This window comes from Panicum virgatum, chromosome 5K, assembly GCF_016808335.1.
Source record: "Panicum virgatum strain AP13 chromosome 5K, P.virgatum_v5, whole genome shotgun sequence".
Lineage (NCBI taxonomy): Eukaryota > Viridiplantae > Streptophyta > Magnoliopsida > Poales > Poaceae > Panicum > Panicum virgatum.
The window spans coordinates 7,532,794-7,558,564 of NC_053140.1; the positions used below are offsets into that span (position 1 = coordinate 7,532,794).

General features: G+C 52.4%; 1 protein-coding gene and 1 long non-coding RNA gene across 2 annotated transcripts; both read left to right on the forward strand.

Moving 5' to 3' along the window:
• The first annotated feature begins 1,790 nt into the window (after positions 1-1,790).
• Positions 1,791-4,394, forward strand: LOC120706029 (transcription factor DIVARICATA-like). The gene is made up of 3 exons (XM_039990593.1): positions 1,791-2,082; positions 2,605-3,103; positions 3,449-4,394. Exons 2-3 carry the CDS (start codon positions 2,655-2,657, stop codon positions 3,885-3,887), a joined length of 888 nt encoding a protein of 295 aa, XP_039846527.1. The 5' UTR covers positions 1,791-2,082; positions 2,605-2,654; the 3' UTR covers positions 3,888-4,394.
• A 2,935-nt stretch (positions 4,395-7,329) lies between these two features.
• Positions 7,330-8,388, forward strand: LOC120706030. The gene is made up of 2 exons (XR_005688161.1): positions 7,330-7,690; positions 7,935-8,388. It is a non-coding gene; the product is annotated as an uncharacterized LOC120706030 (long non-coding RNA).
• Positions 8,389-25,771: the final 17,383 nt, after the last annotated feature.

Below are 25,771 nucleotides of genomic sequence, written 5' to 3' on the forward strand. Positions count from 1 at the left end.
GAAGAAATATAAAAATAGCATGCTAAGCTCTCTTCTCTTGCAAATTGAACTTAAAATACGAATAAATTACAGGGGCGTTGTTATAATTAGTCAAGCAAAGCAATCTTTATCCCTTTCCCCGCTGATGTAGAATCCAATGAAAATAGCTTTGTCAAAAACAGTGGAGCACAACTTTTCTTCACTTCATTGTCTTCTTCTCCCTTGCTTTCAAGAAAGATGCCACTTGAAGAGATTCTTGAGTCAAGTCTACAGCAAGACTGCAAGAGGGTGCCGTATATATAATTTTCAGATTTTTTTTTCACTTGCAATCCACTTCGTGAAAAGCAAAAGCAGGGAAACATCAGCATCAAACTATGCTAGTACAAAGTTATTAAAGCAATTCTCCCTCCTCTTTTTATAGGCCATACTATATAGGATCTGAAAACATCAAATTTTGTACGTTTTGAACAAAAGTTAGTCACATTATTTGAAGGTTTTGTGCAAAAAAAAATAGTATCGTTACACTGGTATTTCAAAATCTTCTAATGTGATATGCTTGTGTAGGAATTTATAATTGTATCTAAAATGAAATCAATGGTCCGGATAATTCCTTAAAAACTTTTCAGGTCCTAATACACCATATGAAAGAAAGAAAGGAGGGTACTTCATTCCAGAACATGTAGGATTTAGAAGGATGATTGGGTGAGTAGAGTAGTAGAATAGTGAAATCATTCATCCAAAAATGACATAACTAAGAAGGTTATATTAACATCAGCTCTAAGAAAGGAATCCAATAAGAAAGTAAAAAAAAAGAACTTCATTCCTCATTTGTTGAACATGCATGAAAGCAAAAGGGGTAATTTGAACCCAACCTTATGACGTAGGGTGATGTTATTTAGCGAATGCAGATGCTCGAGTGCTCTACCAAATGTAAAAGCACGATTCCTAAAGCAAATATTGAGCCCCTAGTTCGCCAAACCACGCTGCTCACCTCAATCACCAAAATCATTGCCCCAAATTTTCTCACACTTTCATAGACCTGCCTAGATGAACTCGATTAAGTTTATGAACATTTGAACAGTTGCAATATGGCCTCATCATGGAGCAGATGTCATGCGCGAGCCGATCAGGTGAGATGGTTGTGGTGCGGTGTGCAGCGCCAATCATTCAGGTCAATTGTTTCGAGCCTGACGAAGTTCAGATAAACCAAGCAGAAGCGCACACCAGCTGCCAGCGGCTTTGCTTTCGTCCCTCCAATAAAACAATAACCGCCCAATCCCTGGCCAGCAAACCATGCGTGGGCGTTACCAAACGGCCGATGGCAACAGGTGAATGAAACACTGAAAGCCATGGCTACTTGTCAACGGCGACCGATCATCCCCATCTCCTTCTGCACAGACAGCAACAAAATAATGCCACAACTCGACCACTTCCACGCCCCAACTAATCAAAATTGCACAAGCAACTAAAGCGCAAAGCAATGAACTAGAACTATCTGTATTTTTTTAGCTGAACAAACAGCTATTCTTAGGCTAAAAAAACTGGCTCTGAAAGAACACTAGTGGAAGTCACTGACACACCAGCCCGACATTTGCATATCAAGCCTCTTGAGCTTTTGTGTTCACATTTACCATTTGGCGTCGACACTAGCCATCTATGGTTGTGCAAATCCTTTTTTTTTGTGTATATGCTTTTTATCATAAGCAAAAAACAAAAGAGGTCCAATTAGAGGGAAAAACTTTGGGCCAAGTAGGCGGTAGTGGAGGTAAAAGGCGAGGGAAGCCAAGAACAACTCCGAGTGTGCATGCGTGTATGTGCGCACGCACATATATGCGGCCTAGCTACACCGGTATCCTAGTGGTGGTATATAAATACTGCAAAAGTCGGCCACAAGCTCCAAGCCACGGCCCAATCGCCGGCTGACACTCTCAAGAACCTGCCTCCCCCTCTGGATCGCTATCCCTTTTCTAGTGCTCAGGGAAAGCTAGCTCGAGAGCTGGGAGAAGGAAAAACAAATCCTCAGAGAGGTTGAGCAAGAACCGAGGCGGATTGCTTTTTGTCCTCCTAGCCTACCGCGAGAGATCAAGAAGAGGCGCTATCCAGGTGAGATTTTGCTTCTTTTGCTTGGGGTCTGGAGTTCTCTTGTGCCGTTTGGCGAAGCAGTTTGGTGTGGGATTTGTTGGAAATTATTAGCTGTTTTACTGGATTAGGTGCGGGGGTTTCGTTAATTTTTGGCCGCGGGTGGTTGAATTGTTCAGGGATATGTGATTTGGGGTAACAGGATATACGATTCTGATTGTGTTTGGGGGGTCGGTTCAAAGGTGTTCTTGAGTCCCCGTCTATTTTGGTCTTAAAGCGCTTCCTTTCAAGGACGAGAATGAAGCTATTCGTAATTGATTCCAGTTTTCGCTCATAAAGATTCCACCTTTTACCCCGATATATCTCCTCGAATCTCATGTTCATCTTATTTGGTTTGCATCGACAAGAATTACTGTTCAGAGAGAGAGAGAGAGAATAAATCCTTTAATTGTTACAGTGCTCTTGGAATCTTTATTTATCTTGTTCCGAGATGCCCCAAAAAAGCAAAAAAAAAAAGCTCACCTTTGAGCCCTGTGATTCCTACAGTGATCTGAGCTGAGCTACGGCCAGGAAGGAGGAGAGGAGAAGAACAGGAGATGATGCGCGAAGCGTATATGGAGGTGCTCCCGCCGATGGACCACATAGCCTCGCAGAGGAACGGCTGGTATCATCATCCGGCTTTGCGCATCTGGACGGCGGAGGAGAACAAGCAGTTCGAGCGGGCGCTCGCCGGGCTCGACCTGCGCTGCCCGGACTGGGAGCAGGTGGCGCGGGCCATCCCCGGCAGAACGGTCCGCGAGGTCGTCCATCACTTCAAGAGCCTCGAGGTCGACGTCCAGCAGATCGAGAACGGCATGGTGCCCTTCCCGTTCTACGGCGGCGGCGGCGGCTCGTTCACCCTGCAGTGGGACGGCAATGGCGGCGGGGGCCCCGGGGACTTCAGGCACGGGTACCGCTTCGGCGGAGGCTGCGGGAAGCGGCACCCCGGCCGCACGCCGGAGCAGGAGAGGAAGAAGGGCGTGCCATGGACCGAGGAGGAGCACAAGTGAGTATCCAGACGACTTCTGCGTTCCGAGAGCGATTGCTCTGCGTCATGCAGAAGACTAACTAGCGAGATTGTCCTTCTTGAATACTTGAATTCACCATCATTCATTAGGCTTTACATCATTGGATGGTCATGGTAGATTTGCAACTTGCAATTATTCAACTATCAACAATTAATTGCATTTAATCCGGGGAATTTTATTTGTCGAGTAGGATCTGACTCTCTACGACAGTCACGTAGCTTGATGTATGATGGCCTACCAGTAGCTAGTGTATTTCCAACAAGGTGAAGCAAAGAATTAATCAAAAAGTTACTGAACAAGATCATGTTTTGTTCTTTGGTCAGGTTGTTTCTCTTGGGCCTCAAGAAGCATGGCAAAGGGGATTGGAGGAACATATCCCGTAACTTCGTTCAGACCAGGACACCTACTCAAGTGGCCAGTCACGCACAGAAGTACTTCATCAGGCTCAACTCCGGAGGCAAGGATAAGAGGAGATCAAGCATTCATGACATCACCATGGTTAACCTGACGGATGACCGGCCTCCCTCGCCATCACAATCCTCTCTGATCACCAACCAGTCGAACGCATCAGCTCCACCCTCAGCAGTAGGCCAGTTCTCATTGACAGCGGACGCCAAGCAGAATGGCACTGCGAATTTGCCCTTCAATTCACCAAGCCGGACTCCTGTGATGCCAACTTTCGCGATGGGTTTGCAAGATCAAGGTCTGCAGTGTGGCCCTCTACATGATCAGCTGGTTGGCAACCCGAGCATGCTGTTTTAGGAGCAATCCACTCTGCACCATGGATCAGATGTCTAGTGTATAATACGGTTTTTCTGTAGCTTCAGTACCTGTATTGAAGTAATTAGTCGTGGGAATTGTTCGGAGCATAACAGAGAGGGGATCTTGGTGCTGTGGTGGTCCATAATTGTTGGTGATACTGAGAATGTAACGAAAAGAACTTCAACAAAGAATTTGATGCCTTGGTATTTTCAGGAGGTTACTTGAGTGGTAGTGCTGACTGCTGAGCAGAGGCCATAAATGCTTATGAAGTGGACTTGCATTCAATCATGGATCCTGCTTTTGCTCGAGATGGATGAGCAGAACCGAATTCTAGATTCTTCTGGTCAGCTGATGTATCAGTAACCTTTGGTGACCATCTGATTCTGAATTTCTGAACTGATGCCTTATATTGAGGGTTTGAGGATTCAGATCATGCTGTACTCCAGACATGTTTATCCACAGTAATCAATTTACCTATTGGTGCCTGCCCAAATGTTTTTTGGATGAGTTTTGTTTTCTCGCATAAACAGAACTTAGTTTGCAATGAGTCATTCAGCATTACTACTTGTCTTGCTCATCTAGTCAACTTTTGCTTGGCAGATTCATTATTTTTTAGGAACTAACTTTTTTTTACTCTGTGGATTGACCCTGCATTGTTTGTGTGCAACTCAGTCCTATGTGGCATTTTCTATTGATGATGCTAGCTCCACCAAACGCCGGTATGAGATTGGCAATGAGTCAGAGTTCCACTACATTGGCATCTCATGCTTTTTCCGTCCCATCTTTTGCATTAGCTTTTGCAATTTCTTTTTGGCCCTGTCGTTTCCCTTGTTCAGAAAGGCATCCAGCCATCCGCAGATATGACGCAGATCCTTGACAGCATTGCTCTCTGAAGCCAAGCCAAATGCAGCCAGCTTCCGTGGGTGCCTGTGCTTTTCTGTGCCTTGGTGCCTCTACCCTTTGCAAATTGCAGAGCAGAGGGCAGGCACTCACTGATGATGGAGGCACTGTTGCACAGAAGCTTCTGGTGTGATGTTGCTATTTCCTGGCTTGCTGAGCTTGAAGTCTGAACTTCAGGCAAGTTGCCACTCAATGTCACTTTCAGAGCTTCTGACGGCTCACTCCACCCGATTCGGTGAACAATCCAGTTTATTGATATGAACAGCCAAAATGGCATTTTTTTTCTTTCCGTCGACGGAATAAACTTTGGATGGTGATTTTTTTGACCGTATGGCAAGTGCTCCAGGCGATGTATAATCTGTCGTTTACGAGCAGCTTGAGTGTTACGGAACCAAGAAGAGGGAGCATATTGGGAGAACCCGGTGCTGAACATCCATTGGTGTTGATTCAGTTGGAAGGGACTTTAGAGTCCACATCCTTTTTGTTGTTTGCAGACACTTAGCCGGTAAGTTTTCAGGTTCTTTTCAGCCGTCTCAATCTTGGCCGCTCATAAGAAACTGCTCTGGACTAGGTAAATTCCCCCGGCCACGTTGTGAAAGCGTCAGTGAAACATCTATACCTAACGAAAACGTCTTCTAATAAATCCAAAGATTGAATACACTATAAGAAAGTTGGATAGTATTGCACAGCGCTTGGAGTAGGCTGCGATACCAATTACAGTAGTTCCCCAAGAGTGAATTCTCACCATCCTGTCGCCAGGAGAGTGCAGTTAGTCGGTTGCAATGCCAGAATGAACCTTGTGCATCCAGAATTCAGAACATCATCTGTAGTTCATGACTCCATTTTGTGTACGGAGTTCTCGACAGCCCTTGTTCCTGCTTCCACGCTTCAGGGCATCCTTTCTTTTAATCCTTAACCCTCGACAGTCCTTGTTCCTGCTTTGCTTCCCCACCCGTTGGTGATGAACAGACACCAACACGATCTACAGCACGGAGAAAGTGATTCCACGGCCAAACAAAGCCCGGGGGGCACTGCTACTCTGACAAGGAGATCACACACACGGACGCAGATATTGTGCTTCCTCTTTGCCATCCATTCTTCTAAGCCTGATTTCAGCATCAACCAAGTACAGAAAGAAGAGAAAAGGAGAAGTAACAGACGAGATAATTTTTAATAACACGTAGTGGCGACGCATGATTGAGCAAAGCTAGCTGATGGATTTGCTGGGGAGGGAGCTGGCTGACGTCACATGTTCCTATGGCCAGGAAAGGAGAGGAGCAACTTGGAAGGCCACAGTTTGGACCTCTCGAGGTTAACCTTATCGGGAAAGGCCAAATAAACCGCCAGAGGGCGAGATCACACCAGCCAGGAATGTTGCCTGATTGAGCTGGAAGACGCTCAAGCAACAGAGCATAACCACTATACCACAGTCCTAAATTGCCGTCACACGTGAGTCGCTAAAAGTAGAAAATCACCGTCTAACAGTCAGTCGATATAGTTTTGTGTCGGATCATGTATTTCAAGTTGTAGCAGCGGTATATCAGTCGGTATAGAAAATTAGATATCCCGTTGAACCATCAGTCGGGATATCCCAGTGTTTTCATCGAACTGTCCGTCGGCGGCCTCCCGCGCTCAGCCAGCCCAATATCGGGTGAAAACTTTGCCCACGAGACCCACCGGTGAGCCACTTAGGGGGTGTTTAGTTGGTGAAAATTTTTGGTTCAAGTGTCACGTCAATAGTTTGACCAGATGTCGGGAGGGTTTTTCGGACACTAATTAAAAAATTAATTTCAGAACTCACTTGGAAACCGCGAGACGAATCTTTTGAGGCCTTTGACCGCATCATTAGCAAATATGGGTTACTGTAGCACTTATAGCTAATCATTCACTAATTAGGCTTAAAAGATTCGTCTCGTCGTGTACATCCAAACTGTGTAATTAGTTTTGTTATTTAGTTACATCTAGTACTTCATACATGTGTTTAAAAGGGAGGTAAAAATTTTTGGGTGAAAATTTTTGGGAACTAAACGGCCCCTTACATTGTTAAGTAGATCGACGTAACCCTACCCCTTCACCAATTTCCCGGCTCCCTCCCCTCGCGATCTCCAAATCCTGCCGCCGCCGCTTTGCCCTCCCAAAATCGCCGCCGCCGCCAGGCCGATTCCCCATCTCCCCCATTGCCCAACCCTGGCCGCCACCCGCAGGCCGTCCGCATCCGGTCCTCTGCCCCTCCGTGTCGCCGCTCCGGTCCTAAGCTGCTCCGTCCCTCCACTTCCCGCACGACCAGACGGGTGTGCGGGCGGGCCTGCGGCAGCCTGCGCCGCGGGCTTGCGCGGCCGTGCTGCAGCCATTGCGTCGCCCCGCCGCGGCCTCGTCCCTGTGTGCCGCCCGGCCGGCCGGTCCCCAAGGTCTGCTCGGCACCTACTGCCCCGGCCGGACCCCATCCCGCGGCCTCACGCGGCCGTGCTGCGCCCCTCGCCGCGGTTTGGTTCTGCGATGTGCGCGTCCAATAATCACTGCCTCCCTCTTTCGGCGGGTGCGAGTCTTCTTCCAAACCATTGCGCCTCCAATAACCATTGTTTCCTTTTTTGTGCTGTACAATTTCATAATTCTGTTTATAGATCTTTTATGTGCAGTAGTTCCTTTTTATATGTGCTATTTTTCCCCTTCTATCGTCTCCCCAGAATTTGCACTTACCAATCTATCAAATTAGCTAATGTGAGCGGCTTCAACCTTAATGTTGTTGCACATGGCTGTTGACATTTGGAGGTGTTGGATTATTGCTTTGTTTTTTAGTGAGGCAACAAATGGAATTTAAGTGACCCAGGAATCCACATTGGTAACCTACAAGTACCTATCATTTGCAGGAAATTAGAGGGAATGACTATAACAAAGTCTGATTGGTAAGCCACAACTACAAGTATCTATCATCTGCCCAGCATGACTATATCTAGAAACCTTATTTATACCTATCTGTCCTTGGCATGTGCATGCATCTTCCATTCAACATTGAGCATGTATATATGCAGTAATAGCATAGTGTTTTTACCTTGAACTGAGCAGGAGCAGCCCTGTTTTTTTACCAGTTTTGATCTCATACCTTTTAAAAGATGTCCAGGCAGATTTAATGCATGATTGACTTTGTAGATGCTCCAAGACAGGAGACAAGTTGCCGTGCCCAAGTAGGAATGGCTAGCTGCTGCACACTGAGTGCCACGCATGGCCATACATGGATGCAAGATCATTTTCACACCAAGAAAATCAATGTGCTCATGGATGGTATTGACTATTCCTAGCATAGACAAATCGTTTTGCAAGCCAAACATGTGATCTGTGCCCTGATGTTTTGTACATAGTAGTTGTGCAAGCTAAACTTGTGATATCTGCAAGCCAAAGCATGTGGCCTGTGGAAACTAAATGGCATGTCTAGATACTTGTCTGATCTAGCTTGCTGCTTTTGAATTTTGTCAAAAGTTGTACTAGTACAAATGTTGATGGCTATTATATGTGTCAGCCAATCAATTATATGAGCTGTGAGCTGTGTGAGCCAATCAATTATATGTTTGAGGTTAAATGTGAGCTTGTATGGTTATTGTTTAAATGAGTGATATCAAATGATTAATATGAGATTAATTCTATATGGATACTTAGTGTTGGATGGTTGGTCGGTATAAGTCCTCTATATCCTCAAATGGTTAGTCGGCAAAACATTCCACAGATGGTCGGTATACATGTGTTGGTCGGTATAAGTCCAGTGAGCGTCTAACTGTTTGTCGTGGTGTGGTAAACCACAGCCGGGTGGCGGAATGCACCCGCCTAAGCCCAGAGGGTGAGCACTCGGGGGTTAGCTAGGACTAGTTCGATCTCCTGGAAGAACATGATGAACACAGCCGATTTAGAGTGGTTTGGGCCGCCGGAGCGTAATATCATACGTCCACTGTGTGCTGTATTGCTTGAGTCTGGGTGAGCTTGGAAAAACCTTCCTTGTGTGCGGCGAGCGCCTTCTTTTTATATCTCAAGGGAGGCGCGTACATGGCCGTTGGGACCCCGACAGATGGGCCCAACGATGCAGTATAAAATAACGTACTGTTCCTACATTATGGCGTTGCAGGCGAAGGAGATCTCATCCCCGAATTTTCCTAGTTTGTCCGTGAGAATCCTCTGTCTAGCGTACCCATGCGCTGTCTTGTCGAAATGGCGCCAGACGTAGCTTGTGGCGTCGCCTGAAGCGTAGCTGAACGGCCGTGTAGCTTGCGGCGTAGGAGGCATGATGGAAAAGTGTCGTGCCGTCGTATCCAATTAATGTGGCAGACGGGCTCTGCACGGATGCAGCGCAGGCGGCTGCACTGTGTACCTCGGTAATATGCGGTCTACAGTGAGGCCTGACAAAGGCTGCCCCGCGTGCCGCGGCGGCAGAGCGCGCCTCAACCACCCGCATTGAATGCGGTGGGTGGGCGAGTCTTCCAGCGGAAGTCCCGTGCCCGTACCTGCGGGACACGTGGCGGCTCCGGACCCCCCGGCGGTATGTTGGTTCTTCGCGCGTGGGAGGTCCGGATGGACGCGGGAGGTCCCGGACCCCAAGGGGGGTCCAAGCCCTCGGCTGTTGGTTCAGAGCTTCCCTTCCTCAGGGACACGTGGCGTCACCGGACCCGTCCCAGAGCGGGGAGCGGGTCCGGGGCCGTTGGCCCGGTGAGGTCAGAGCCTGACCCGTGGGGCCCGGCCGCTCAGCCCCTTATGGCGTGGTTACGGATTACTATGCGAGTCCTGCCTTGCTGCAGTAAGAGTGGGTATCCCTGCTACAGGGTACCGACAGTGGCCTCCGGGCCCACTTCGGGAGAGGTGACGAACCCGCAGGTGGGGCCACTACTGCGATTTGGCTTGCATAACTTGAAGCCTCTTACTGCAGGAGCCTTGTCTAGCCTTGACCATCCATCGGGTTTTTCGCTGCCTCATCACATCGCAACGGCTTACTGACTCGTGGCCCCCACGCACAGTGGTTCACCTAGTCACGCGTGTGACGCTCGGCATTGTTGCGGCCGGAGTAAACGGGATATTTACCACCAGCGCAGTTCCCGAAAAGCTTGGTCATGCCAGCGCTTAATGCACGCACGTCAGCTCAGCTTCCGCCTCGCTTCGCGCGCGGGCGACGGTTCAGATCCCGCCCATTCACACCTTTGTTTGTGAGCCACCCTCCCTGACAGGCGGGCCTGGGCCCCCCTTGTCATGGACTGGGCGGTTAACACCAGGCGTGAGCGTCGCTTAGGTTCCAGCGACGGTTCCGGGGCGCGCCGGTTGGGTCAGGCTTCATAAAGGGATGAACCGCATACCGCGGTTACTTTCCCGCATTCGCCTTCTTCCTTCCAACCTTTGCGCCCCTTTGCCTTCGAGCCTCCTCGCACATTGCTCTCCTGCGTAGATTGCTCATCGCCTCCATAGCGAGATGGCATCCCTTGCTCGTCCCCGCCATTTCCAGACTAAGGAAGAGCTGAACACGGTGCGCCGCCTGCTTGGGTGGAGTGCATAGGAGACTGCTTGGGGGATTCGAGCAGGCTCGGTTCCCCTCGGCAACCTGCGCACCGGGGAATTTGTGCTGTTCATCTCGCACATTTCCACCGGCCTGGGGCTGCCGATCTCCTCATTCTTTCTGCTGCTGCTGGAAGATTTCGGCCTCCAGCTTCAACATCTCACACCGCACTCCATCCTCCTGACGGCCATCTTCGTGCACCTGTGCGAGATGTTCGTGGGGGTGCGGCCCTGCGTCATCCTCTTCTGCCACTTCTTCGTCTTGGTGAAGTCCGGGAAGGGAAAAGATGAAGTGGGGGCGTACTACTTCCAGACGAGGAGCGACCTGCGGACGCCGTACATCCCCGGGCTCTCTGGTGGGAAGTGGGAGGAGTGGCCCAGGGAGTGGGTGATCGCCACCACCGAAGCCAACGAGCGTCTGGTCATGCCGACCGGGGTGCCCGACTCCGACCGTCTGTCCTGGAGGGCCAACACGTCCCTGCCGCCGGATTTCGACTCCGTGCTGAGCAAGATCAGGGCACTGGCAGAGGGCGGCCTCACCTTGCTGCACGTGCTCGGGGACTTCCTGAAGCGCCGGATCGCCCCCCTGAAGTAGCGGCTGCGTCCTGCTTGGAGCTTCACCGGCCCCAACGACTGCAGCAGAACCCACCGCGGAGAGGGGAGCGACCTGACCCAGGAAGCCCTGGAGGTCCTGGTGCGGGCGGTGACGGGGGAAATCTTCATCCCGGAGCACCTGATCCTTCCTCAGGGTGTCGTCCCTCTCTGCGAGGACTCACGCCCGAGAACCGCGGTGCTGGCCACCCTGCCGACCCTCGACGATGGTGGGCTGGCCGCACGCCAGACTGGAGGCGACCCGGACCGTGGGATCCGGATCCCTGGCGCGTCCGGGGAACAAGCCGTACCGAGCGCGGCGGGGTCTGGCCCCACTGCCAAGGGCAAGCAGGCCGTGGCTGGTAGCGCCGTCACGAGTGGTCCCAGCCAGGCCCGGAGCAGCTCCAGCGCGTCGTCGGGGCAAGCGGGCCGGCGCAGGTTGCACCGGGGCGACGGGACCCCAGTTGTGGAGCCCGCCGTGAAGCGTCAGAGGACCCCCGGAGCAGCCGCGCCGCCACCACCACCGCCGAGAGATGCCTCCCCCCGGCAGCAGCAGCAGTAGTAGCAGCCACGGGTTGTGCCTCCGCTGCCGCCACGGGAGCAACAGCAGCAGCAGTAGCCACGGGTTGCGCCTCCACCGCCGCCACGGGAGAGGCAGCAGAAGCAGCCGCTTGGTTCGCCTCTGCCGCCGCCTCGGGAGCAGCAGCAACCACAAGATGCGCCTCCGCCGCCGCCACAGGAGCAGCAGCAGCAGCAGAAGCACTCGCCGAGCCTCCGTGGGCGCCGGAGACCCGACGCTTCAGGGTAAGTGTTCTTCCGTTCACTTCCCTTATTCTTGGTGCTCCGCTTTTTACTGAAGGCTTTTTCTCTTTGTTTGCCAGGGCCTCTCGCCCAAGCAGTTCTTCCAGACGGCGGGTGCGGGGAGCTCGAGTGCAGCAGCTTCCGCTAACCCGATGGCGCCTGACGCGGCGACGGCGGGTGCGCCAGCACCAGGAGAAGCAACGCCCGACGCGGAGACAGCGGGTGCGCCAGAGCCAGGCGCAGCAACGCCTGACGCGGCGACGGCGGATGCGCCAGTGCCAGGCGCAGCAATGCCTGACGCGGCGACGGCGGATGCGCCTGTGCCAGGCGCAGCTGCACCCGACGTGGTGGCCCCCGAAGCTCGCGATGTGATGGCCCCTGAAGCTCCAGCTACGGCGGCAGCTGCGCCGACACCAGGCGCAGCGACGGCGAGCACAGCGGGAGAGGGCGCAGCAACGGCGAGCACCCCTGCAGCCAAGGTCCCGACGCCTGTGCCGGAAGTTCCCAAACCCAGCTCCGAGCCTGCAGCAGAGGAAGACTGGAGGTGGTCTCTGGAAGGCGGCTCCTGCAGGGTCCCCCGGAGGAGGAAGCGGCTCCCCTCCCCCAGGTGCTGGTCCGGGTCCGGGTCCGGCAGTCGATAGAGGAGGCGACCTCTACCGCAGAGGCGGCCTTCCGGCGGGAGTGGGCTGCTCTGGAGAACGAGCGCCAGCGCCTCGGCGACTGGCACACCCACCTGGAGGCGCGCACGAAGGCCGAAGCCTCCCTTGCTGCGTGTGTCCAGTCCGAACTCAAGGCCGACCAGGAGGCCTACCGAGCCAATCTTCGGAAGGTGTTCGATCCGGAGTTTGCGGTAGCGAGCCGGGAAAAGGCCTTGGCGCTGCGGGAGGAGGCTTTTGCCAAGGAGGTGGCCAGCCTCGCGGCTCAGCGGTCTGAGCTTGAGACTCGCCTCGCGGCTCAGCGGTCCGAGCTTGAGACTCGCAGCCAGAGTCTCGAGATCCGCAAGCAGGAGCTCGACAAGGTCTCTGAGACCCTGCAAGGATGGCGCGAGCAGCTACAGGAGGCCGCCAGCAAGCAGGCTGTTGCCGAGTTGGAGCTTGAGGAGGATAGGAAGTCCCTTGCGAAGCGGGAATCCCTCACCGCCAACATGGAGCTCCAGCTTGAGCGCCAGCGCGAGGCCCTCAAGTCCCTGAAGGAGTCGGCGGCGAAGAAGAAGGCCGAGCTCGAGGAGAGGACCCGCGAGGTGGAGGTGGCTAAGGCAGCACTGGACACCGGGGTGCAGGAGGCGGTCCGGAAGCTACAGGAGGACCAGCGCGTGGGGGCCCAGCGAATCGTCGACTGGGCGAGCGAAGCAAGCTCAGCTCTGGTGCCACTTGGAATGAGTCCAATCCAAGTGGCAGAGCCACCAGCTTCGATTGCTGACGCCCTCCCCGTGCTGAACTCCGCTTCGGATAGGCTCCGACGTCTGGAGCTGGTCCTTGCTGGCCAGCTTGAAGCTGAGGGCCGCGAGCTGATCCGGATGGTGGCGGAGCACATCCTGACCTGCCTCCGGAGCCACGACCCAGCCATCTCGCTAGCCCCCGTGGTCGACGGTCCTGTGCCGGAGACGGAGGCCTCTGCTCGAGAAGGCGTGCGGGACGTCGTCGACTTCGTTGCCGCCTACTTCAAGCGGGAGCCTGCAGACTCCTGAGCTGGACATTGCACTTTTATTTTTTTGCGTTATGTAACAAACATTGTACTTGTTGAAATTTTAATAAAGGAAAATTTCAACTTAACTGTTTGTCAGTTGCTTTGGTTGCGGTATGCAGCACCCCGGCGCCCTGGCCCCCTGGCAGATAGGTTCAGTTGTTAGGACCTATCTGCCATTCGAGCCGCAGAAGACACTCCGGACCCCCGTATGAGGTTGAGCAAGCGTCCTTGGGCATAGGTGTAGCATAGATTGCAACTCGAACGAACGATTTATTCCTTGTATAGCAGAAAAACTACAGAGAGGAAAATCAAATTCGCTTGTATGGTAGTAATGATACTGCAACTTAGCTGTTTGACGCATGCAGAATCGATCCGTGATGTCTGGCTCAAAGCAAACGCTCCGGCCCCCCTGGGAGACAGGCTCAGTTGTTTTGAGTCTGTCTACCATAGAGACTGGACCTCGATCTGCATGAAGCCTTAAAGCGGATGCCGGGACCCCCTGGTAGGTAAGCTCAATGGTTTGAGGCTAGCTACCACCAGTCAAGGCTTGACCTGCGTACCACTCAAAGTCACAGCTTAGTAGCAGGCCCGCGGGACCTATTCTGGACCGGCCCCCAGGCTAGTACGAGGTCCGGAGCTCCGGATGCACATGTCTAGGCAGTTCAATTCTTGTTACAGAGTGGTGGAGTGTGTAGACTTAAGGTGCGGAACCAGGCTAAGGCGCTACATAGGGCTCCGGACCACTCCAGGAAACAACACGACTTTACCGGACCTGGCTCCGACGCTCCAGACCCTTCCTAGCAGTGGGTGAGGTCATTATGTCGTACTCGATCCTTTGAGATATGGAGCTAGACATGCTGTGTAGGACTTAGGAAGCCAACCCTTGGGCTATAACGAGGTCCGGGCCCCTAATTACCCAGCTCCGGGTACTAGAGCACTCGTTACAGGGTGGTGGAGTGTGTAGGCTTTGGGTACGGAACCGGCTAAGCGGCTACACAGGACTCCGGGCAACCCCAGGAAACAAGCACCCCCTCTCCAGAGCAGGTCCCTAGGGGTCCGGACCCCTCTCCCAGCAGCAAGAGGGTCCGGACCTGTACGACAGTCCAGCAACTCAATACAGATCTTAGCTGTAGCGACCAGAGTGGAAGTCCGCGCGGGGGTTAGAAAAATAAAACCTCGAGAATCGAAATGCGAAATAAAATTTGACACAAAGACAGAACTGAGAGCAAATCTTTCCTTTGCAACTAGATATACATGGCTTGCGCGATGGATGCCAGAGGCCGAGTTTATAAGGGCGGACCTCTACCATTCTGGGCCGCGCGTTAATGCTAGCCGATGGTGCGATGGATTCCAGAGGCCAGGTTTACGAGGGCGGACCCCAATCGCTCTGGGCCGCACGCTGATTCTATCTTATTGCAAAGGAAAAATTCATTTCCCTGCTCTGCCTAAGTGTAAAACTTACGCAGATGCTCTATATTCCATGGATTGGGCAGCGGCACCCCATCTTCTGTGGCAAGGCGAATGCATCCGGACCGGCATACTTCTGTAACCTTGAAGGGCCCCTCCCAGCTGGGGGAGAGTTTGTGGAGCCCTGCTCGGTTCAGGATCCGTCTCAGGATGAGGTCGCCAGCCCGGAGCTCCCTACTGTGCACGAACCGTTGATGATAGCGCCTGAGCGCCTGGTTGTAGCGTGCATTTCGGATTGCTGCTCGCCACCTTCGTTCGTCAACGAAGTCCACATCGTCACGCCGCAGCTGTTCCTGCATGGATTCGTCAAAAACCTGGACCCGTGGTGAGCCCAGGTGAATTTCTGGGGGAAGGCATGCTTCAGCCCCGTAGACCAGGAAGAATGAAGTCTCCCCGGTGGCTCGGCTGGGTGTGGTCCGGTTGCCCCATAGCACGCACGGAAGCTCAGCAACCCATTTGGCACCATGCTTCTTCAAACAGTTGTAAGTGCGGGTCTTGAGTCCCCTGAGGATCTCTGCATTCGCTCTCTTGACCTGTCCATTGCTACGGGGATGTGCCACGGACGCAAAGCATAGCTAGATGCCGATGTCCTCGCAGTACTCTTGGAAGAGTCTGCTTTTGAATTGGGTCCCGTTGTCTGCGATCATGCGGTTTGGGATGCCAAATCTGCACACAATGGACTTGAGGAATGTGACTGCTGATTTTTTAGTGATGTTTACCACAGGGGTAACCTCCAGCCACTTTGTGAACTTGTTGATGGCGACGTAGAGAAACAGGTACCCGCCGACGGCCCGGGGGAACGGCCCCAGGATATCCACGCCCCATACGACGAATGGCCATGAGGGCGGGATCATTTGCAGAGCTTGAGCCGGTGTGTGTATTTGCTTTGCATGGAACTGGCATGCTTTGCTGGACTTTACCAGCTCAGCCGCATTCTGGAGTGCTGTCGGCCAGTAGAAGCCATGCCGAAAGGCCTTACCAACAAGCGTGCGAGATGAGGAATGACTTCCACACTCGCCTCCATGGATCTCCGTGAGTAACTCGCGGCCCTCTCCCTAGGAAATGCACCGCATGAGGATACCATTGGCGCCACGGCGGTAGAGATCCCCTTCTACCACCGCGTAGCGTTTAGCCAATCGTACTATGCGCTCAGCGGACACATCGTCATCAGGAAGGATATTGTCTTTCAAGTAGTGCCGGATCTCGGAGATCCATGCATCGGGAGCTCCCTGAGCAGGTGGGAGTGGCTCTACGAGGTCTCCAGAATCCTCGACAGAGCTCACAACCCAGGGCGGGCACCACAGGTGGAATGCCGCCGGGACCGTTAGCTTTGAGGTGCTAGCTTGATCTCCTTCACCTAGTTCAGCAGGCTGGGCGGTAGGTCTCAGCAACCGTCTTTCGAAGACGCCCTCGGGCACGGGTGCCCAGGTAGATGCTCTCGCGGAGAGATCATTTGCTGCTGAGTTGAGTTCGCGGGGACCATGTTGCAGTTCCAAGGCGTCGAAGTCCTTCTCGAGCTTCCTCACGTGGATGAGGTATGCCGCGAGCTGGGGATTGTTGCAGCTGCAATCCCCTCAGACCTGCTTGATGATTAGCTGAGAGTCCCCCTTCACCAGAAGGTGCCGGACCCCCAGAGACAGGGCTTGTGTCAGGCCAAAGATCAGAGCTTCGTACTCCGCCATGTTGTTGGTGGCCTTGAACTCAAGGTGCACCATGTACTTCAGCTGATCTCCATTTGGGTTGATGAGGACCACACCAGCTCCAGCCCACTTCTTGCGGACGGACCCGTCGAAGAAGAGTGTCCAGTGGGGCTCGGTGAAGACTGGTGTCCTGATTTCCGGCTCCGGGGGTCCGGCGTTGAGGTCCGGACCCCAGAATTGCTTGGGGAAGGAGTCCATTCTGCTATGAAATCAGCCAGGATTTGTCTCTTGACTGTATGGCGAGGCTGGAAGTCCAGTTGGAACTTAGCCAACTCTGCTGCCCACTTGGCGATATTGCCCGTGGCGTTGGAGTTGTGCAGGATCTCTCTTAGCGGGTAAGAGGTCACTACGACAACTCGGTGTGCCTGAAAGTAATGGCGCAGTTTCCTGGACGCAATAAGTATGGCATAGATAAGCTTATGCGTCTCAAGATACCTGGCCTTTGCCTCGTGGAGGACTTCACTGACATAGTAGACCGGCTTCTGGACGGTCCGGACCCTGGCGACCGGGTCCGGTTCGCCTTTATCCACCACGTCAGGTCCTTGGGCCCCCAACGGTTCTGGGTTCCCACTGGGATGAGGCTCCTACGAACCCCCTTGTTCGGGGTCCGAACCTTCAGATAGAGGAGTGGCCGCCGGACCCCCATGTCCGGGGTCCGGCTCACCATCCTTGGCCGGGGAGACCCTGGTGTCCCCCTGGCGAGCTTGCTCCGTCCTCTCGGCGACCAGCACCATGCTGACCGCCTCTGCAGACGCAGCAAGATACAGAAACAACGTCTCACCTGGCTCTGGAGCCACCAATACTGACAGTGAGGTGAGGTGCTGCTTTAGTTCCTGGAAGACTTGTTCAGCATCTTCGATCCAAGAGAATGGACCGGACCTCCTCAATAGCTTGAAGAAGGGGAGGGTCCTCTCAGCCAGCCTCGATATGAAGCGGCTAAGAGCGGCGAGAGATCCAGTAAGCTTCTGGACGTTCTTGATGCGGCCATGAGGCCTCATCGCCTCGATCGCCTTGATCTTGGCTGGGTTTGCCTCGATGCCTCGATGTGAGACCAGGAAACCCAGCAGCTTCCCTGCCGAGACGCCGAAGATGCACTTCTCGGGATTCAGCTTCGTGCGCGTGGTGCGCTGTCGGTTGAAGACGAGGGACAGGTCCTCAACTAGTGTTGACCCTACCTTAGTCTTGACCACAATGTCATCAACATACACCTCAACAATATCTCTAATTAGATTACAGAAGGTTTTGTTCATAGCTCGTACAAACGTGGGTAAGGCATTCCTCAGACCATATGGCATGACAATATAGCAATAAAGCCCATCCACTGTTACAAAAGCAGTATGCTTCCTATCCTCTCTAGACATCTGAATCTGGTGGAAACCAGAGTATGCATCTAGGAAAGACAAAAGGTCGCACCTGGAGGTGGAGTCCACGATCTGATCGATACGTGGAAGAGGATAGGGGTCTCTAGGACATGCCTTGTTGAGGCTGGTGTAGTCGATGCACATCCGAAGCTTCCCGTTGGCCTTTGGTACGACGACTGGGTTGGCCAGCCACTTGGGGTGGTGGACCTCCTCGATGAAGCCAGCGTGTAGCAGCTTGCGGACTTCTTCACGGATGAAGTTCTGCTGCTCCATGGACTGCTTCCGAGGCTTCTGGCGCACCGGCATGGCGTCGGGGTAGATTCTCAGATTGTGCTCGATCACTTCCCTGGGGATCCCGGGCATCTGTGACGGTTCCCAGGCGAACACGTCCACATTAGCCCGGAGGAAAGTGACGAGCGCGTCTTCCTATTTCTCCTCGAGGTTTCCCGCGATGCGGGTGGTCCTGGAGGAGTCCGCTCCGATCTGCACCGTCTTCACGGGAACATCATCCGGATCTGACGGCTGGACCTTAGGCGCCTTTGCAGGCGCCCTGGGTCGCGAGGTGGATGGGTCCTCCTCGGAATGTGCAGCCTCTACTGCCAGAGCATGCAGTCTCTCAACTGCAGCGACGGCAGCGGTGCGGTCACCCCGCACGGTGAGGACACCGGCACGGGAAGGCATCTTCAGGACCAAATACCCGTAATGGGCAATGGCCATGAAGCGATAGAGAGCTGGCCGGCCAATGATGGCATTGAACGGGAGGTTAACTTCCGCAACATCGAACTGGACGCTCTCTGTGCGGAAGTTCTTTTCAGTCCCAAACGTGACCGGCAGAGTGATGCTCCCCAGAGGGAACACCGGATGGGGGCCCACTCCGGAGAATGGGCGAGAGGGAGTAAGCTTGGACTCCGGGATCTGTAGCTGCTTGAACGCTGCATAGCTGATGACATTGAGGCCGGCCCCACTGTCTATCAGCACGTGATAGAGCCTGATGTTGGCTATGATAGGGGCGGTGACTAGAGGTAGTACACCGGCCCCGGCCATATTCTCCGGGCAGTCAGATGGCCCGAAAGAGATGGTGGTGTTCATCCACCTGTGGTGCGGCACTGCCTTCGGGACCCCCAGTTTCACCGAAAGGACCTCTCGACGAAGGGTCTTCACGTCCCGCCGGGAGACAAGCTCCCAGCTTCCGCCGTACCTTACGTACAGCTTCTTGTGGCGGTCGTCATTGTCGGAGTCGCAGTTGTCGTCGTGGTACACGCCCTTCAGCTCCCGAGCGGGGGATTGGTACCCCAGCTCCTTCTCCCCGGCAGCGGTCCCGTTGTCGGAGGCTTTCTCCTTGCCAGACCGCTGACGAGGAGGGGGTGAGAGGTCCTTGGAGGACTGCTCACGCCGCCCGCTGACCCGCTTCGCGAGTTTTTGGATCTCGCGGCAGTCAGCTGTGCTGTGGCGAGTGGTGGGATGCACTAGGCATGAACCTCCACTGCCACTTTGCGGGCGCGGGCGTTTGCCATGCGCATTCTAGCCCCCAGCCGCTGCCGCAACAGCTAGTGCTGCTGCTACAACGGCTGGACCGCCGGCTTGCGGCTCCCCGCCACTCCGGTTCTTGTTCTTCTTCTTCTTGTCACCGCCCTGGGCGGTAGCACCGGAGCCACCAACTTTGGCGTCTCCGTCTTGGGGGGCTGAGTGCCATGCGCGGCCCTCAGCGGCCCTGGCACACTTGTCTGCCAGGGAGAAAGGCGTGGTAACGCTTTCCACCTCGTGCGTCTCCAGCTTCTCGAGCATCTTCTCATCACGTACCCCCTGACGGAAAGCAGTGATAATGGATGCTTCAGAGATACGAGGAATGGTACCCTGTACCATGGTGAAGCACGAAATGAATGCCCGGAGCGTCTCCCCGGCTTTCTGCCTCACGGCGTGGAGGTGAGCCTCCAGACCATGCTGCTGGTACGCACTGGCGAAGTTCGCTGTGAACCTCGCACAGAGCTACTCCCAGGACTGAATTGTCCCAGGAGTGAGGTTCATGAGCCAAGTCCAGGCTGGCCCAGTCAAGGCTACATGAAAGTAGCTTGCCATGACGGCGTCGTTACCACCGGCTGCTGTGATGGCGGTAACGTACACATGCAGGAATTCCGACAGGTTAGTGGTACCGTCGTACTTCTCCGGCAGGTGCGGGCGGAACTTGGATGGCCATGCCACCGCGCGAAGGTGATCCGCCAGCGCAGCGCAGCCCACCCCGGCCACCGGGGTACCCGCCTGCATCCGAGCGTTTACCGGAGGCTTGGGTGCTGCTACATCAAAGTCTGCATTGAGGTTGCAGCCCTCAATGTTGAGGCGGCGCTCTCACGCCCTCTCCACGGAGATGCGGGCATCCTCACCCGCGCGCCTGCGGTTGAGCTCCGCCCGCAGGTCTTCTGTTCGTGCATCCCTCACTGTGGGGGAGCGCACGGATGCCGACGAACCGCCCTGGCTCCGGTGGTAGGGTACCACCGCATTGCCAGGCGGAGGTCGTTGCCCAGTCCTTGCAGAACTGGGGGAGGCCTGAGCCAGATGGTGGAGACGGTCAACGTCGTCCCTCCACTGCCTCAGGGCGTCTGGCGAGGCTGCAGCAGCCGGAGGGTTGCGAAGCAACTCCCTAGCCGCCGCCAGCACTCCGCCGCTCGCATCTTGTGAGGGGGCCCTTGACGGGCACCCTAATTCTTGCCGACGTGCAGCGCGCGCGCCGCCGCCGACGGTGGCTGCTCCACGGGCACGGTTGCCCCTGGAGCAGAGGCGTGTGGCGCGGATGACGTCACACCCTCCGTCATCACCACGTCATCCACCCGAACCATGGAGACGAGCAAGAGATGAACTGAAACCAGCTATTCCCCTACCTGGCGCGCCAAATGTCGTGGTGTGGTAAACCACAGGCGGGTGGCGGAATGCACCCGCCTAAGCCCAGAGGGTTAGTACTCGGGGGGTTAGCTAGGACTAGTTCGATCTCCTGGAAGAACACGATGAACACAGCCGGTTTAGAGTGGTTCGGGCCGCCGGAGCGTAATACCCTACATCCACTGTGTGCTGTATTGCTTGAGTCTAGGTGAGCTTGGAAAAACCTTCCTTGTGTGCGGCGAGCGCCTCCCTTTTATATCTCAAGGGAGGTGCGTACATGGCCGTTGGGACCCCGACCGATGGGTCCAACGATGCAGTATAAAATAACGTACTGTTCATACATTATGGCGTTGCAGGCGAAGGAGATCTCATCCCCAGATTTTCCTGGTTTTTCCGTGGGAATCCTCCGTCCAGCGTACCCATGCGCTGTCTTGTCGAAACGGCGCCAGGCGTAGCTTGCGGCGTCTCCTGCAGCGTAGCTGAACGGCCGTGTAGCTTGCGGTGTAGGCGGCATGATGGAAAAGTGTCGTGCCGTCGTATCAAATTAATGTGGCAGACGGGCTCTGCGCGGATGCGGCGCAGGCGGCTGCACTGTGTACCTCGGTAATATGCGGTCTACAGTGAGGCCTGACAAAGGCTGCTCCGCGTGCCGCGGCGGCAGAGCGCACCTCAACCACCCGCATTGAATGTGGTGGGTGGGCGAGTCTTCCAGCGGAAGTCCCGCGCCCTCGCCCGTGCCTACAGGACACGTGGCAGCTCCGGACCCCCCCCCCCCGGCGGTATGTTGGTTCTTCGCGCGTGGAGGTCCGGATGGACGCGGGAGGTCCCGGACCCCTAAAGGGGGTCCGGGCCCTCGGCTGTTGGTTCGGAGCTTCCCTTCCTCAGGGACACGTGGCGTCACTGGACCCGTTCCAGAGCGGGGAGCGGGTCCGGGGCCGTTGGCCCGGTGAGGTCAGAGCCTGACCCGTGGGGCCCGGACGCTCCGCCCCTTATGGCGTGGTTACGGATCACTATGCGAGTCCTGCCTTACTGCAGTAAGAGTGGGTATCCCTGCTACAGGGTACCGACACTGTTGTTCGGCAAAAAGATGTCAGTCGGTAAAACTTTGTACCGACGCCACTTACAGCGACAGATAGGTGGAGTCAGTAAAGTTCTATGCTGACTGATGGTTTGTTGGTATAACGGCTTATACCGACTCCTACGTAGTTGGTAATTCGGGGCTGTGGTATAGTGAACCTAGGGTGTGTTTAGTTGGTGAAAAAGTTTGGATTTTGGTACTGTAGCACATTTCGTTATTACTTGACAAATAATGTTCAATCATAAATTAATTAGGCTTCAAAGATTCATCTCTGCTAATCAGTTAGACTGTATAATTAGTTATTTTTCAACTATATTTAATGCTCCATGTATGTATTCGAAGATTCGATGTGACGGATACTGTAGGAATTTTTTTGGAACTAAACAGGACCTAGTGAAGCTTCTGCAAGTGTCAGGCCATAAGCACTTCGAGCTGATTGTGATTGAGTTGAGCAGGGACTTTATTTGTCGAAAAGGAAATCCGATGCGCGCGGCTAATATCTTTTTGTAAAACACCATGTGCTGGTCAAACTTTGCGCGTGGCAGAAAGAAGGAATCGTCGAGGAGGAGAAAAGGAAAGTGCTCCTGCAGGTTATAGAAGCCGAGTTCTCATCGTCAGATGAGCAGATAGATGACCAGCGGATGCAGGGCGTGCCGAAAGGTTGGCAGTTGAGGTCGGGATTCCGAACAAGGACAGCGGACGTGCACGCTCAGAAATTAGGGCTTGCAAAGGTATACTACCAAATAAAGCAACCTTTGTCGTGGCAAGGAGTTTTGATCCAAAGTTATGCTTTGTGGCGAAGATTGGCATTAACTTTGTCATAACTGGAGGTCTGTTTGAATCCACCAACTAAATATTGGCCGGCTAAATTTAGCTGCTAGGGATCCAAACGGTCCGGCGACTAGCTAAACTTTATTTGAGTTTAGTTGTTTCGGCACAGCTAAAGCTGGTTAGATTTTAGATGGGTCTATCAGCGGGAGGATCCAAACACCCCAGCTAAAGTTTAGCTGGAAGAACTTTTAGCTGTCTAAAGTTTGACTTTAAAATTTAAGTTGGGTGGATCGAAACAGACCCTAAGGTTAGTGAGAGTGTGATTTTTCTAGTTTTCTTGTCGTTCCAAATTATAATTCATTTTGACTTTCTAGATGATGATGTATTTTGAAAAACCAGAACGACCTATAATTTGGAACATAGAGTTCTTTACAACACAATCAGAATAAGGTGGTGACAATATAACTCTGTTCGGCTGGCCAGCACCACCACCACCACCACCAGTCGGCTTCTTTTGGCTTATTCTTTCTCACACAGAATGATATTGAATCAATAGAAATCAGCCAGCTTCTACACCAGCAGAACAGCCCAATATATAGACATTTTGCAAGCTTCACAAAGTGTAATTCTCTGCTTACTTTCATGAACCCTCTCCATCTTGACATGATATGAAAATATTTGATTTAGTATAAATCTCAAACTTCTATGCCATTAAGAAGTTTTAATCAGGTGTTGGTTGCTTGAGGCCGAGAATCAAACGACTTCATCTTATTAAGTCATTGAAGTCACTTGAGAGATGGCATTAGTTCACTGGAGTCAATTAGGATGCATCCCCAGGTTAGAAGTTACTACCGATGAATGTCTTAATTAGTTTAGTTTCTCTTTGACAAAGCATATGAACCCAAAAAACTTTATTGTAACTTGCTTTATAATTTTTTAGACCTTTAATGCAAGACTTCGACTATGATTGTTCTTTGGTAAAACAAAAATACATATTGTAATTATTCTACTTCAAGTAATGTCTGATGGCACTCTTTCCATGTACTCTTACATATTACACAATATGGCCGCTTATCATGTCTTTTGTTGGTCTTTGGCTATTCCTTTTGTTGGAATATTTATGGCTATTATATCTGTGTAAGCTGCAGAACTAACAGGAAAAAACTATATGGTTGCTGTCTTAACATAAATTCCTAAATAATGCATCCTGGTCCTGTAGGACTTGTTATTGAAACTTGGAAATGACTATTCTATAGACTGACACAGACATGGCAGAAGTGTTGTCCTGTTGCAACTTCAGTGGCCTCATGCCCTCTATGGGAAAAGTTTTTTTCAATAAAGTTATTGCTACATCTCAGTGCTTCTAGCATTATCAACGTCCAAAAATACTTATCAAATTATTTGAAATACAATGTAGATTTGTTTGACCAAATTCTTTAAAGATATCTCAGGTAAAAATTTGCACCTTCACTTATTTGGTTAACATAATATTTTCTGTATCATCTCCTCTTATCTGTGGCTGGTATAAATAAATAGTTGTTATTCAAACTTACCCTTGGCTTATATTATACAGTGGATAATATTGCAGGTCCTGGTATGACAACCCTTGTTTATGGATTTGAAACGCAACTAATCGCAATACGTTGCTTGTTAGTTTCAGGCTCTAGACTTCAAAGTTGAAACCGAACTATGTCCGTGCATGGGCTAATATGGGAATCAGCTATGCCAACCAGGTAATTCTTCTCTTGTAGAATGCTATCATTTGATTATGTTATCGGCTGTGTCATCACATTCTTTAATACTACCTTGTGATGCGAAATAAGAGGCCATATTTTGACTTTGCTTACCTTGGTTTCTCAACACTACTACACTAACATAAAACCATGGTGGAACTTCTATTTTTGTTATTCATGTGAACTGTTGTAACCTTTGTATTGCAACAGGTATCTAGACAACCAGCTAACGTAGTAGTACGTGTGGTTTACTATGGGAGAAGGAAGATATTCCATGTTTCTTGCAATTGAAGTCTAGCAATTTAGCACTATGATTTACCAATTAGTAATTTCATATTTTCCCAATTAACAACCAACTTTGATGTACTTTGGCAAGTATGGATTTAGAAAAAAGTAGTCATATGGTCAGGAAGTTTCTGATGGATAAATGACAATAATGTACATGACTATGCTTTTTTATTCCAACATCTCACTTTCTTCCAAGCAAAGCAAGATTCAAAATCTTTTGTACATGAAGACATGTACGCAGTTGCAGGAGCCTGAGGGTGTGGGAGCAGCTGACTGGGACATTTGAAGTTGTATGGCACCAAGGATATGGAAGCACCCTGTATGAATGTGAAGCGTCCCCTCATAAGAGAAGACTTAAATGTGATACAAACATCAGTCCTAGGAGGCTGATGACACATTTATTACATCAGATGGTTCATTACCGTACAACTCTACACGGTAGTGAGCAGAGAAACGCCACTATCGCGATACAACCCATATCATCAGGACGATATTAACTATAAAAAGAGGGTCATTAGAGTCTTGCGTAATGCGGAATCTCCTGCGGGTGACCCTACTCCACAGGCAAGGCTGGGTGCAGGACGGTACCCCTACTCAACGTCGTCAGGTACAAAGTCTGGATCTTCTTCTGTAAAAATAAAGAATGGGGTGAGTACAAACGTACTCAACAAGTCCAACCACACCCACGGAGACACGGAGGGGTATAAACAGAGCTGGGTACCGCAACTCGATCACCTTAGTGTCGGTGCAGATCCCAACAAAGCCATTACCCACCTTAGCTAGACCTGACTATCCATCACGGGATGCATCAAGGGGTCATTGACCTATCACACAGAGGTTTAACCGGGGCATAAGTCACACAGAGCTAATCCCTTCTCCTTGATCACCCGTTGATCTCAGCTCTCCTAATGGCTATCAGACTAACTAGTGGGGTTTATGCTAAGCCGTTGCCCATACAACGGTCGAGTGGTTTGCATGATAGTGGAGTTAAGTGAGATGACACACCAACTCGGTCCTTAGGGGTGACAAGATGGATATCTCCCTTCCTTGCTCTGCCACACAGGCACAAGCACACCAAACGGCAAATCACACAGAAATGCCATCCATCCCGTCT

What these genes read in the sequence shown, in the direction of transcription:
- LOC120706029 (XM_039990593.1), top strand. Translation starts at nt 2,655, where the DNA reads ATGATGCGCGAAGCGTATATGGAGGTGCTCCCGCCGATGGACCACATA. An exon ending in TGGACCGAGGAGGAGCACAA is followed by an intron (nt 3,104 to 3,448) that starts GTGAGTATCCAG and finishes TTCTTTGGTCAG; the next exon opens with GTTGTTTCTCTTGGGCCTCA.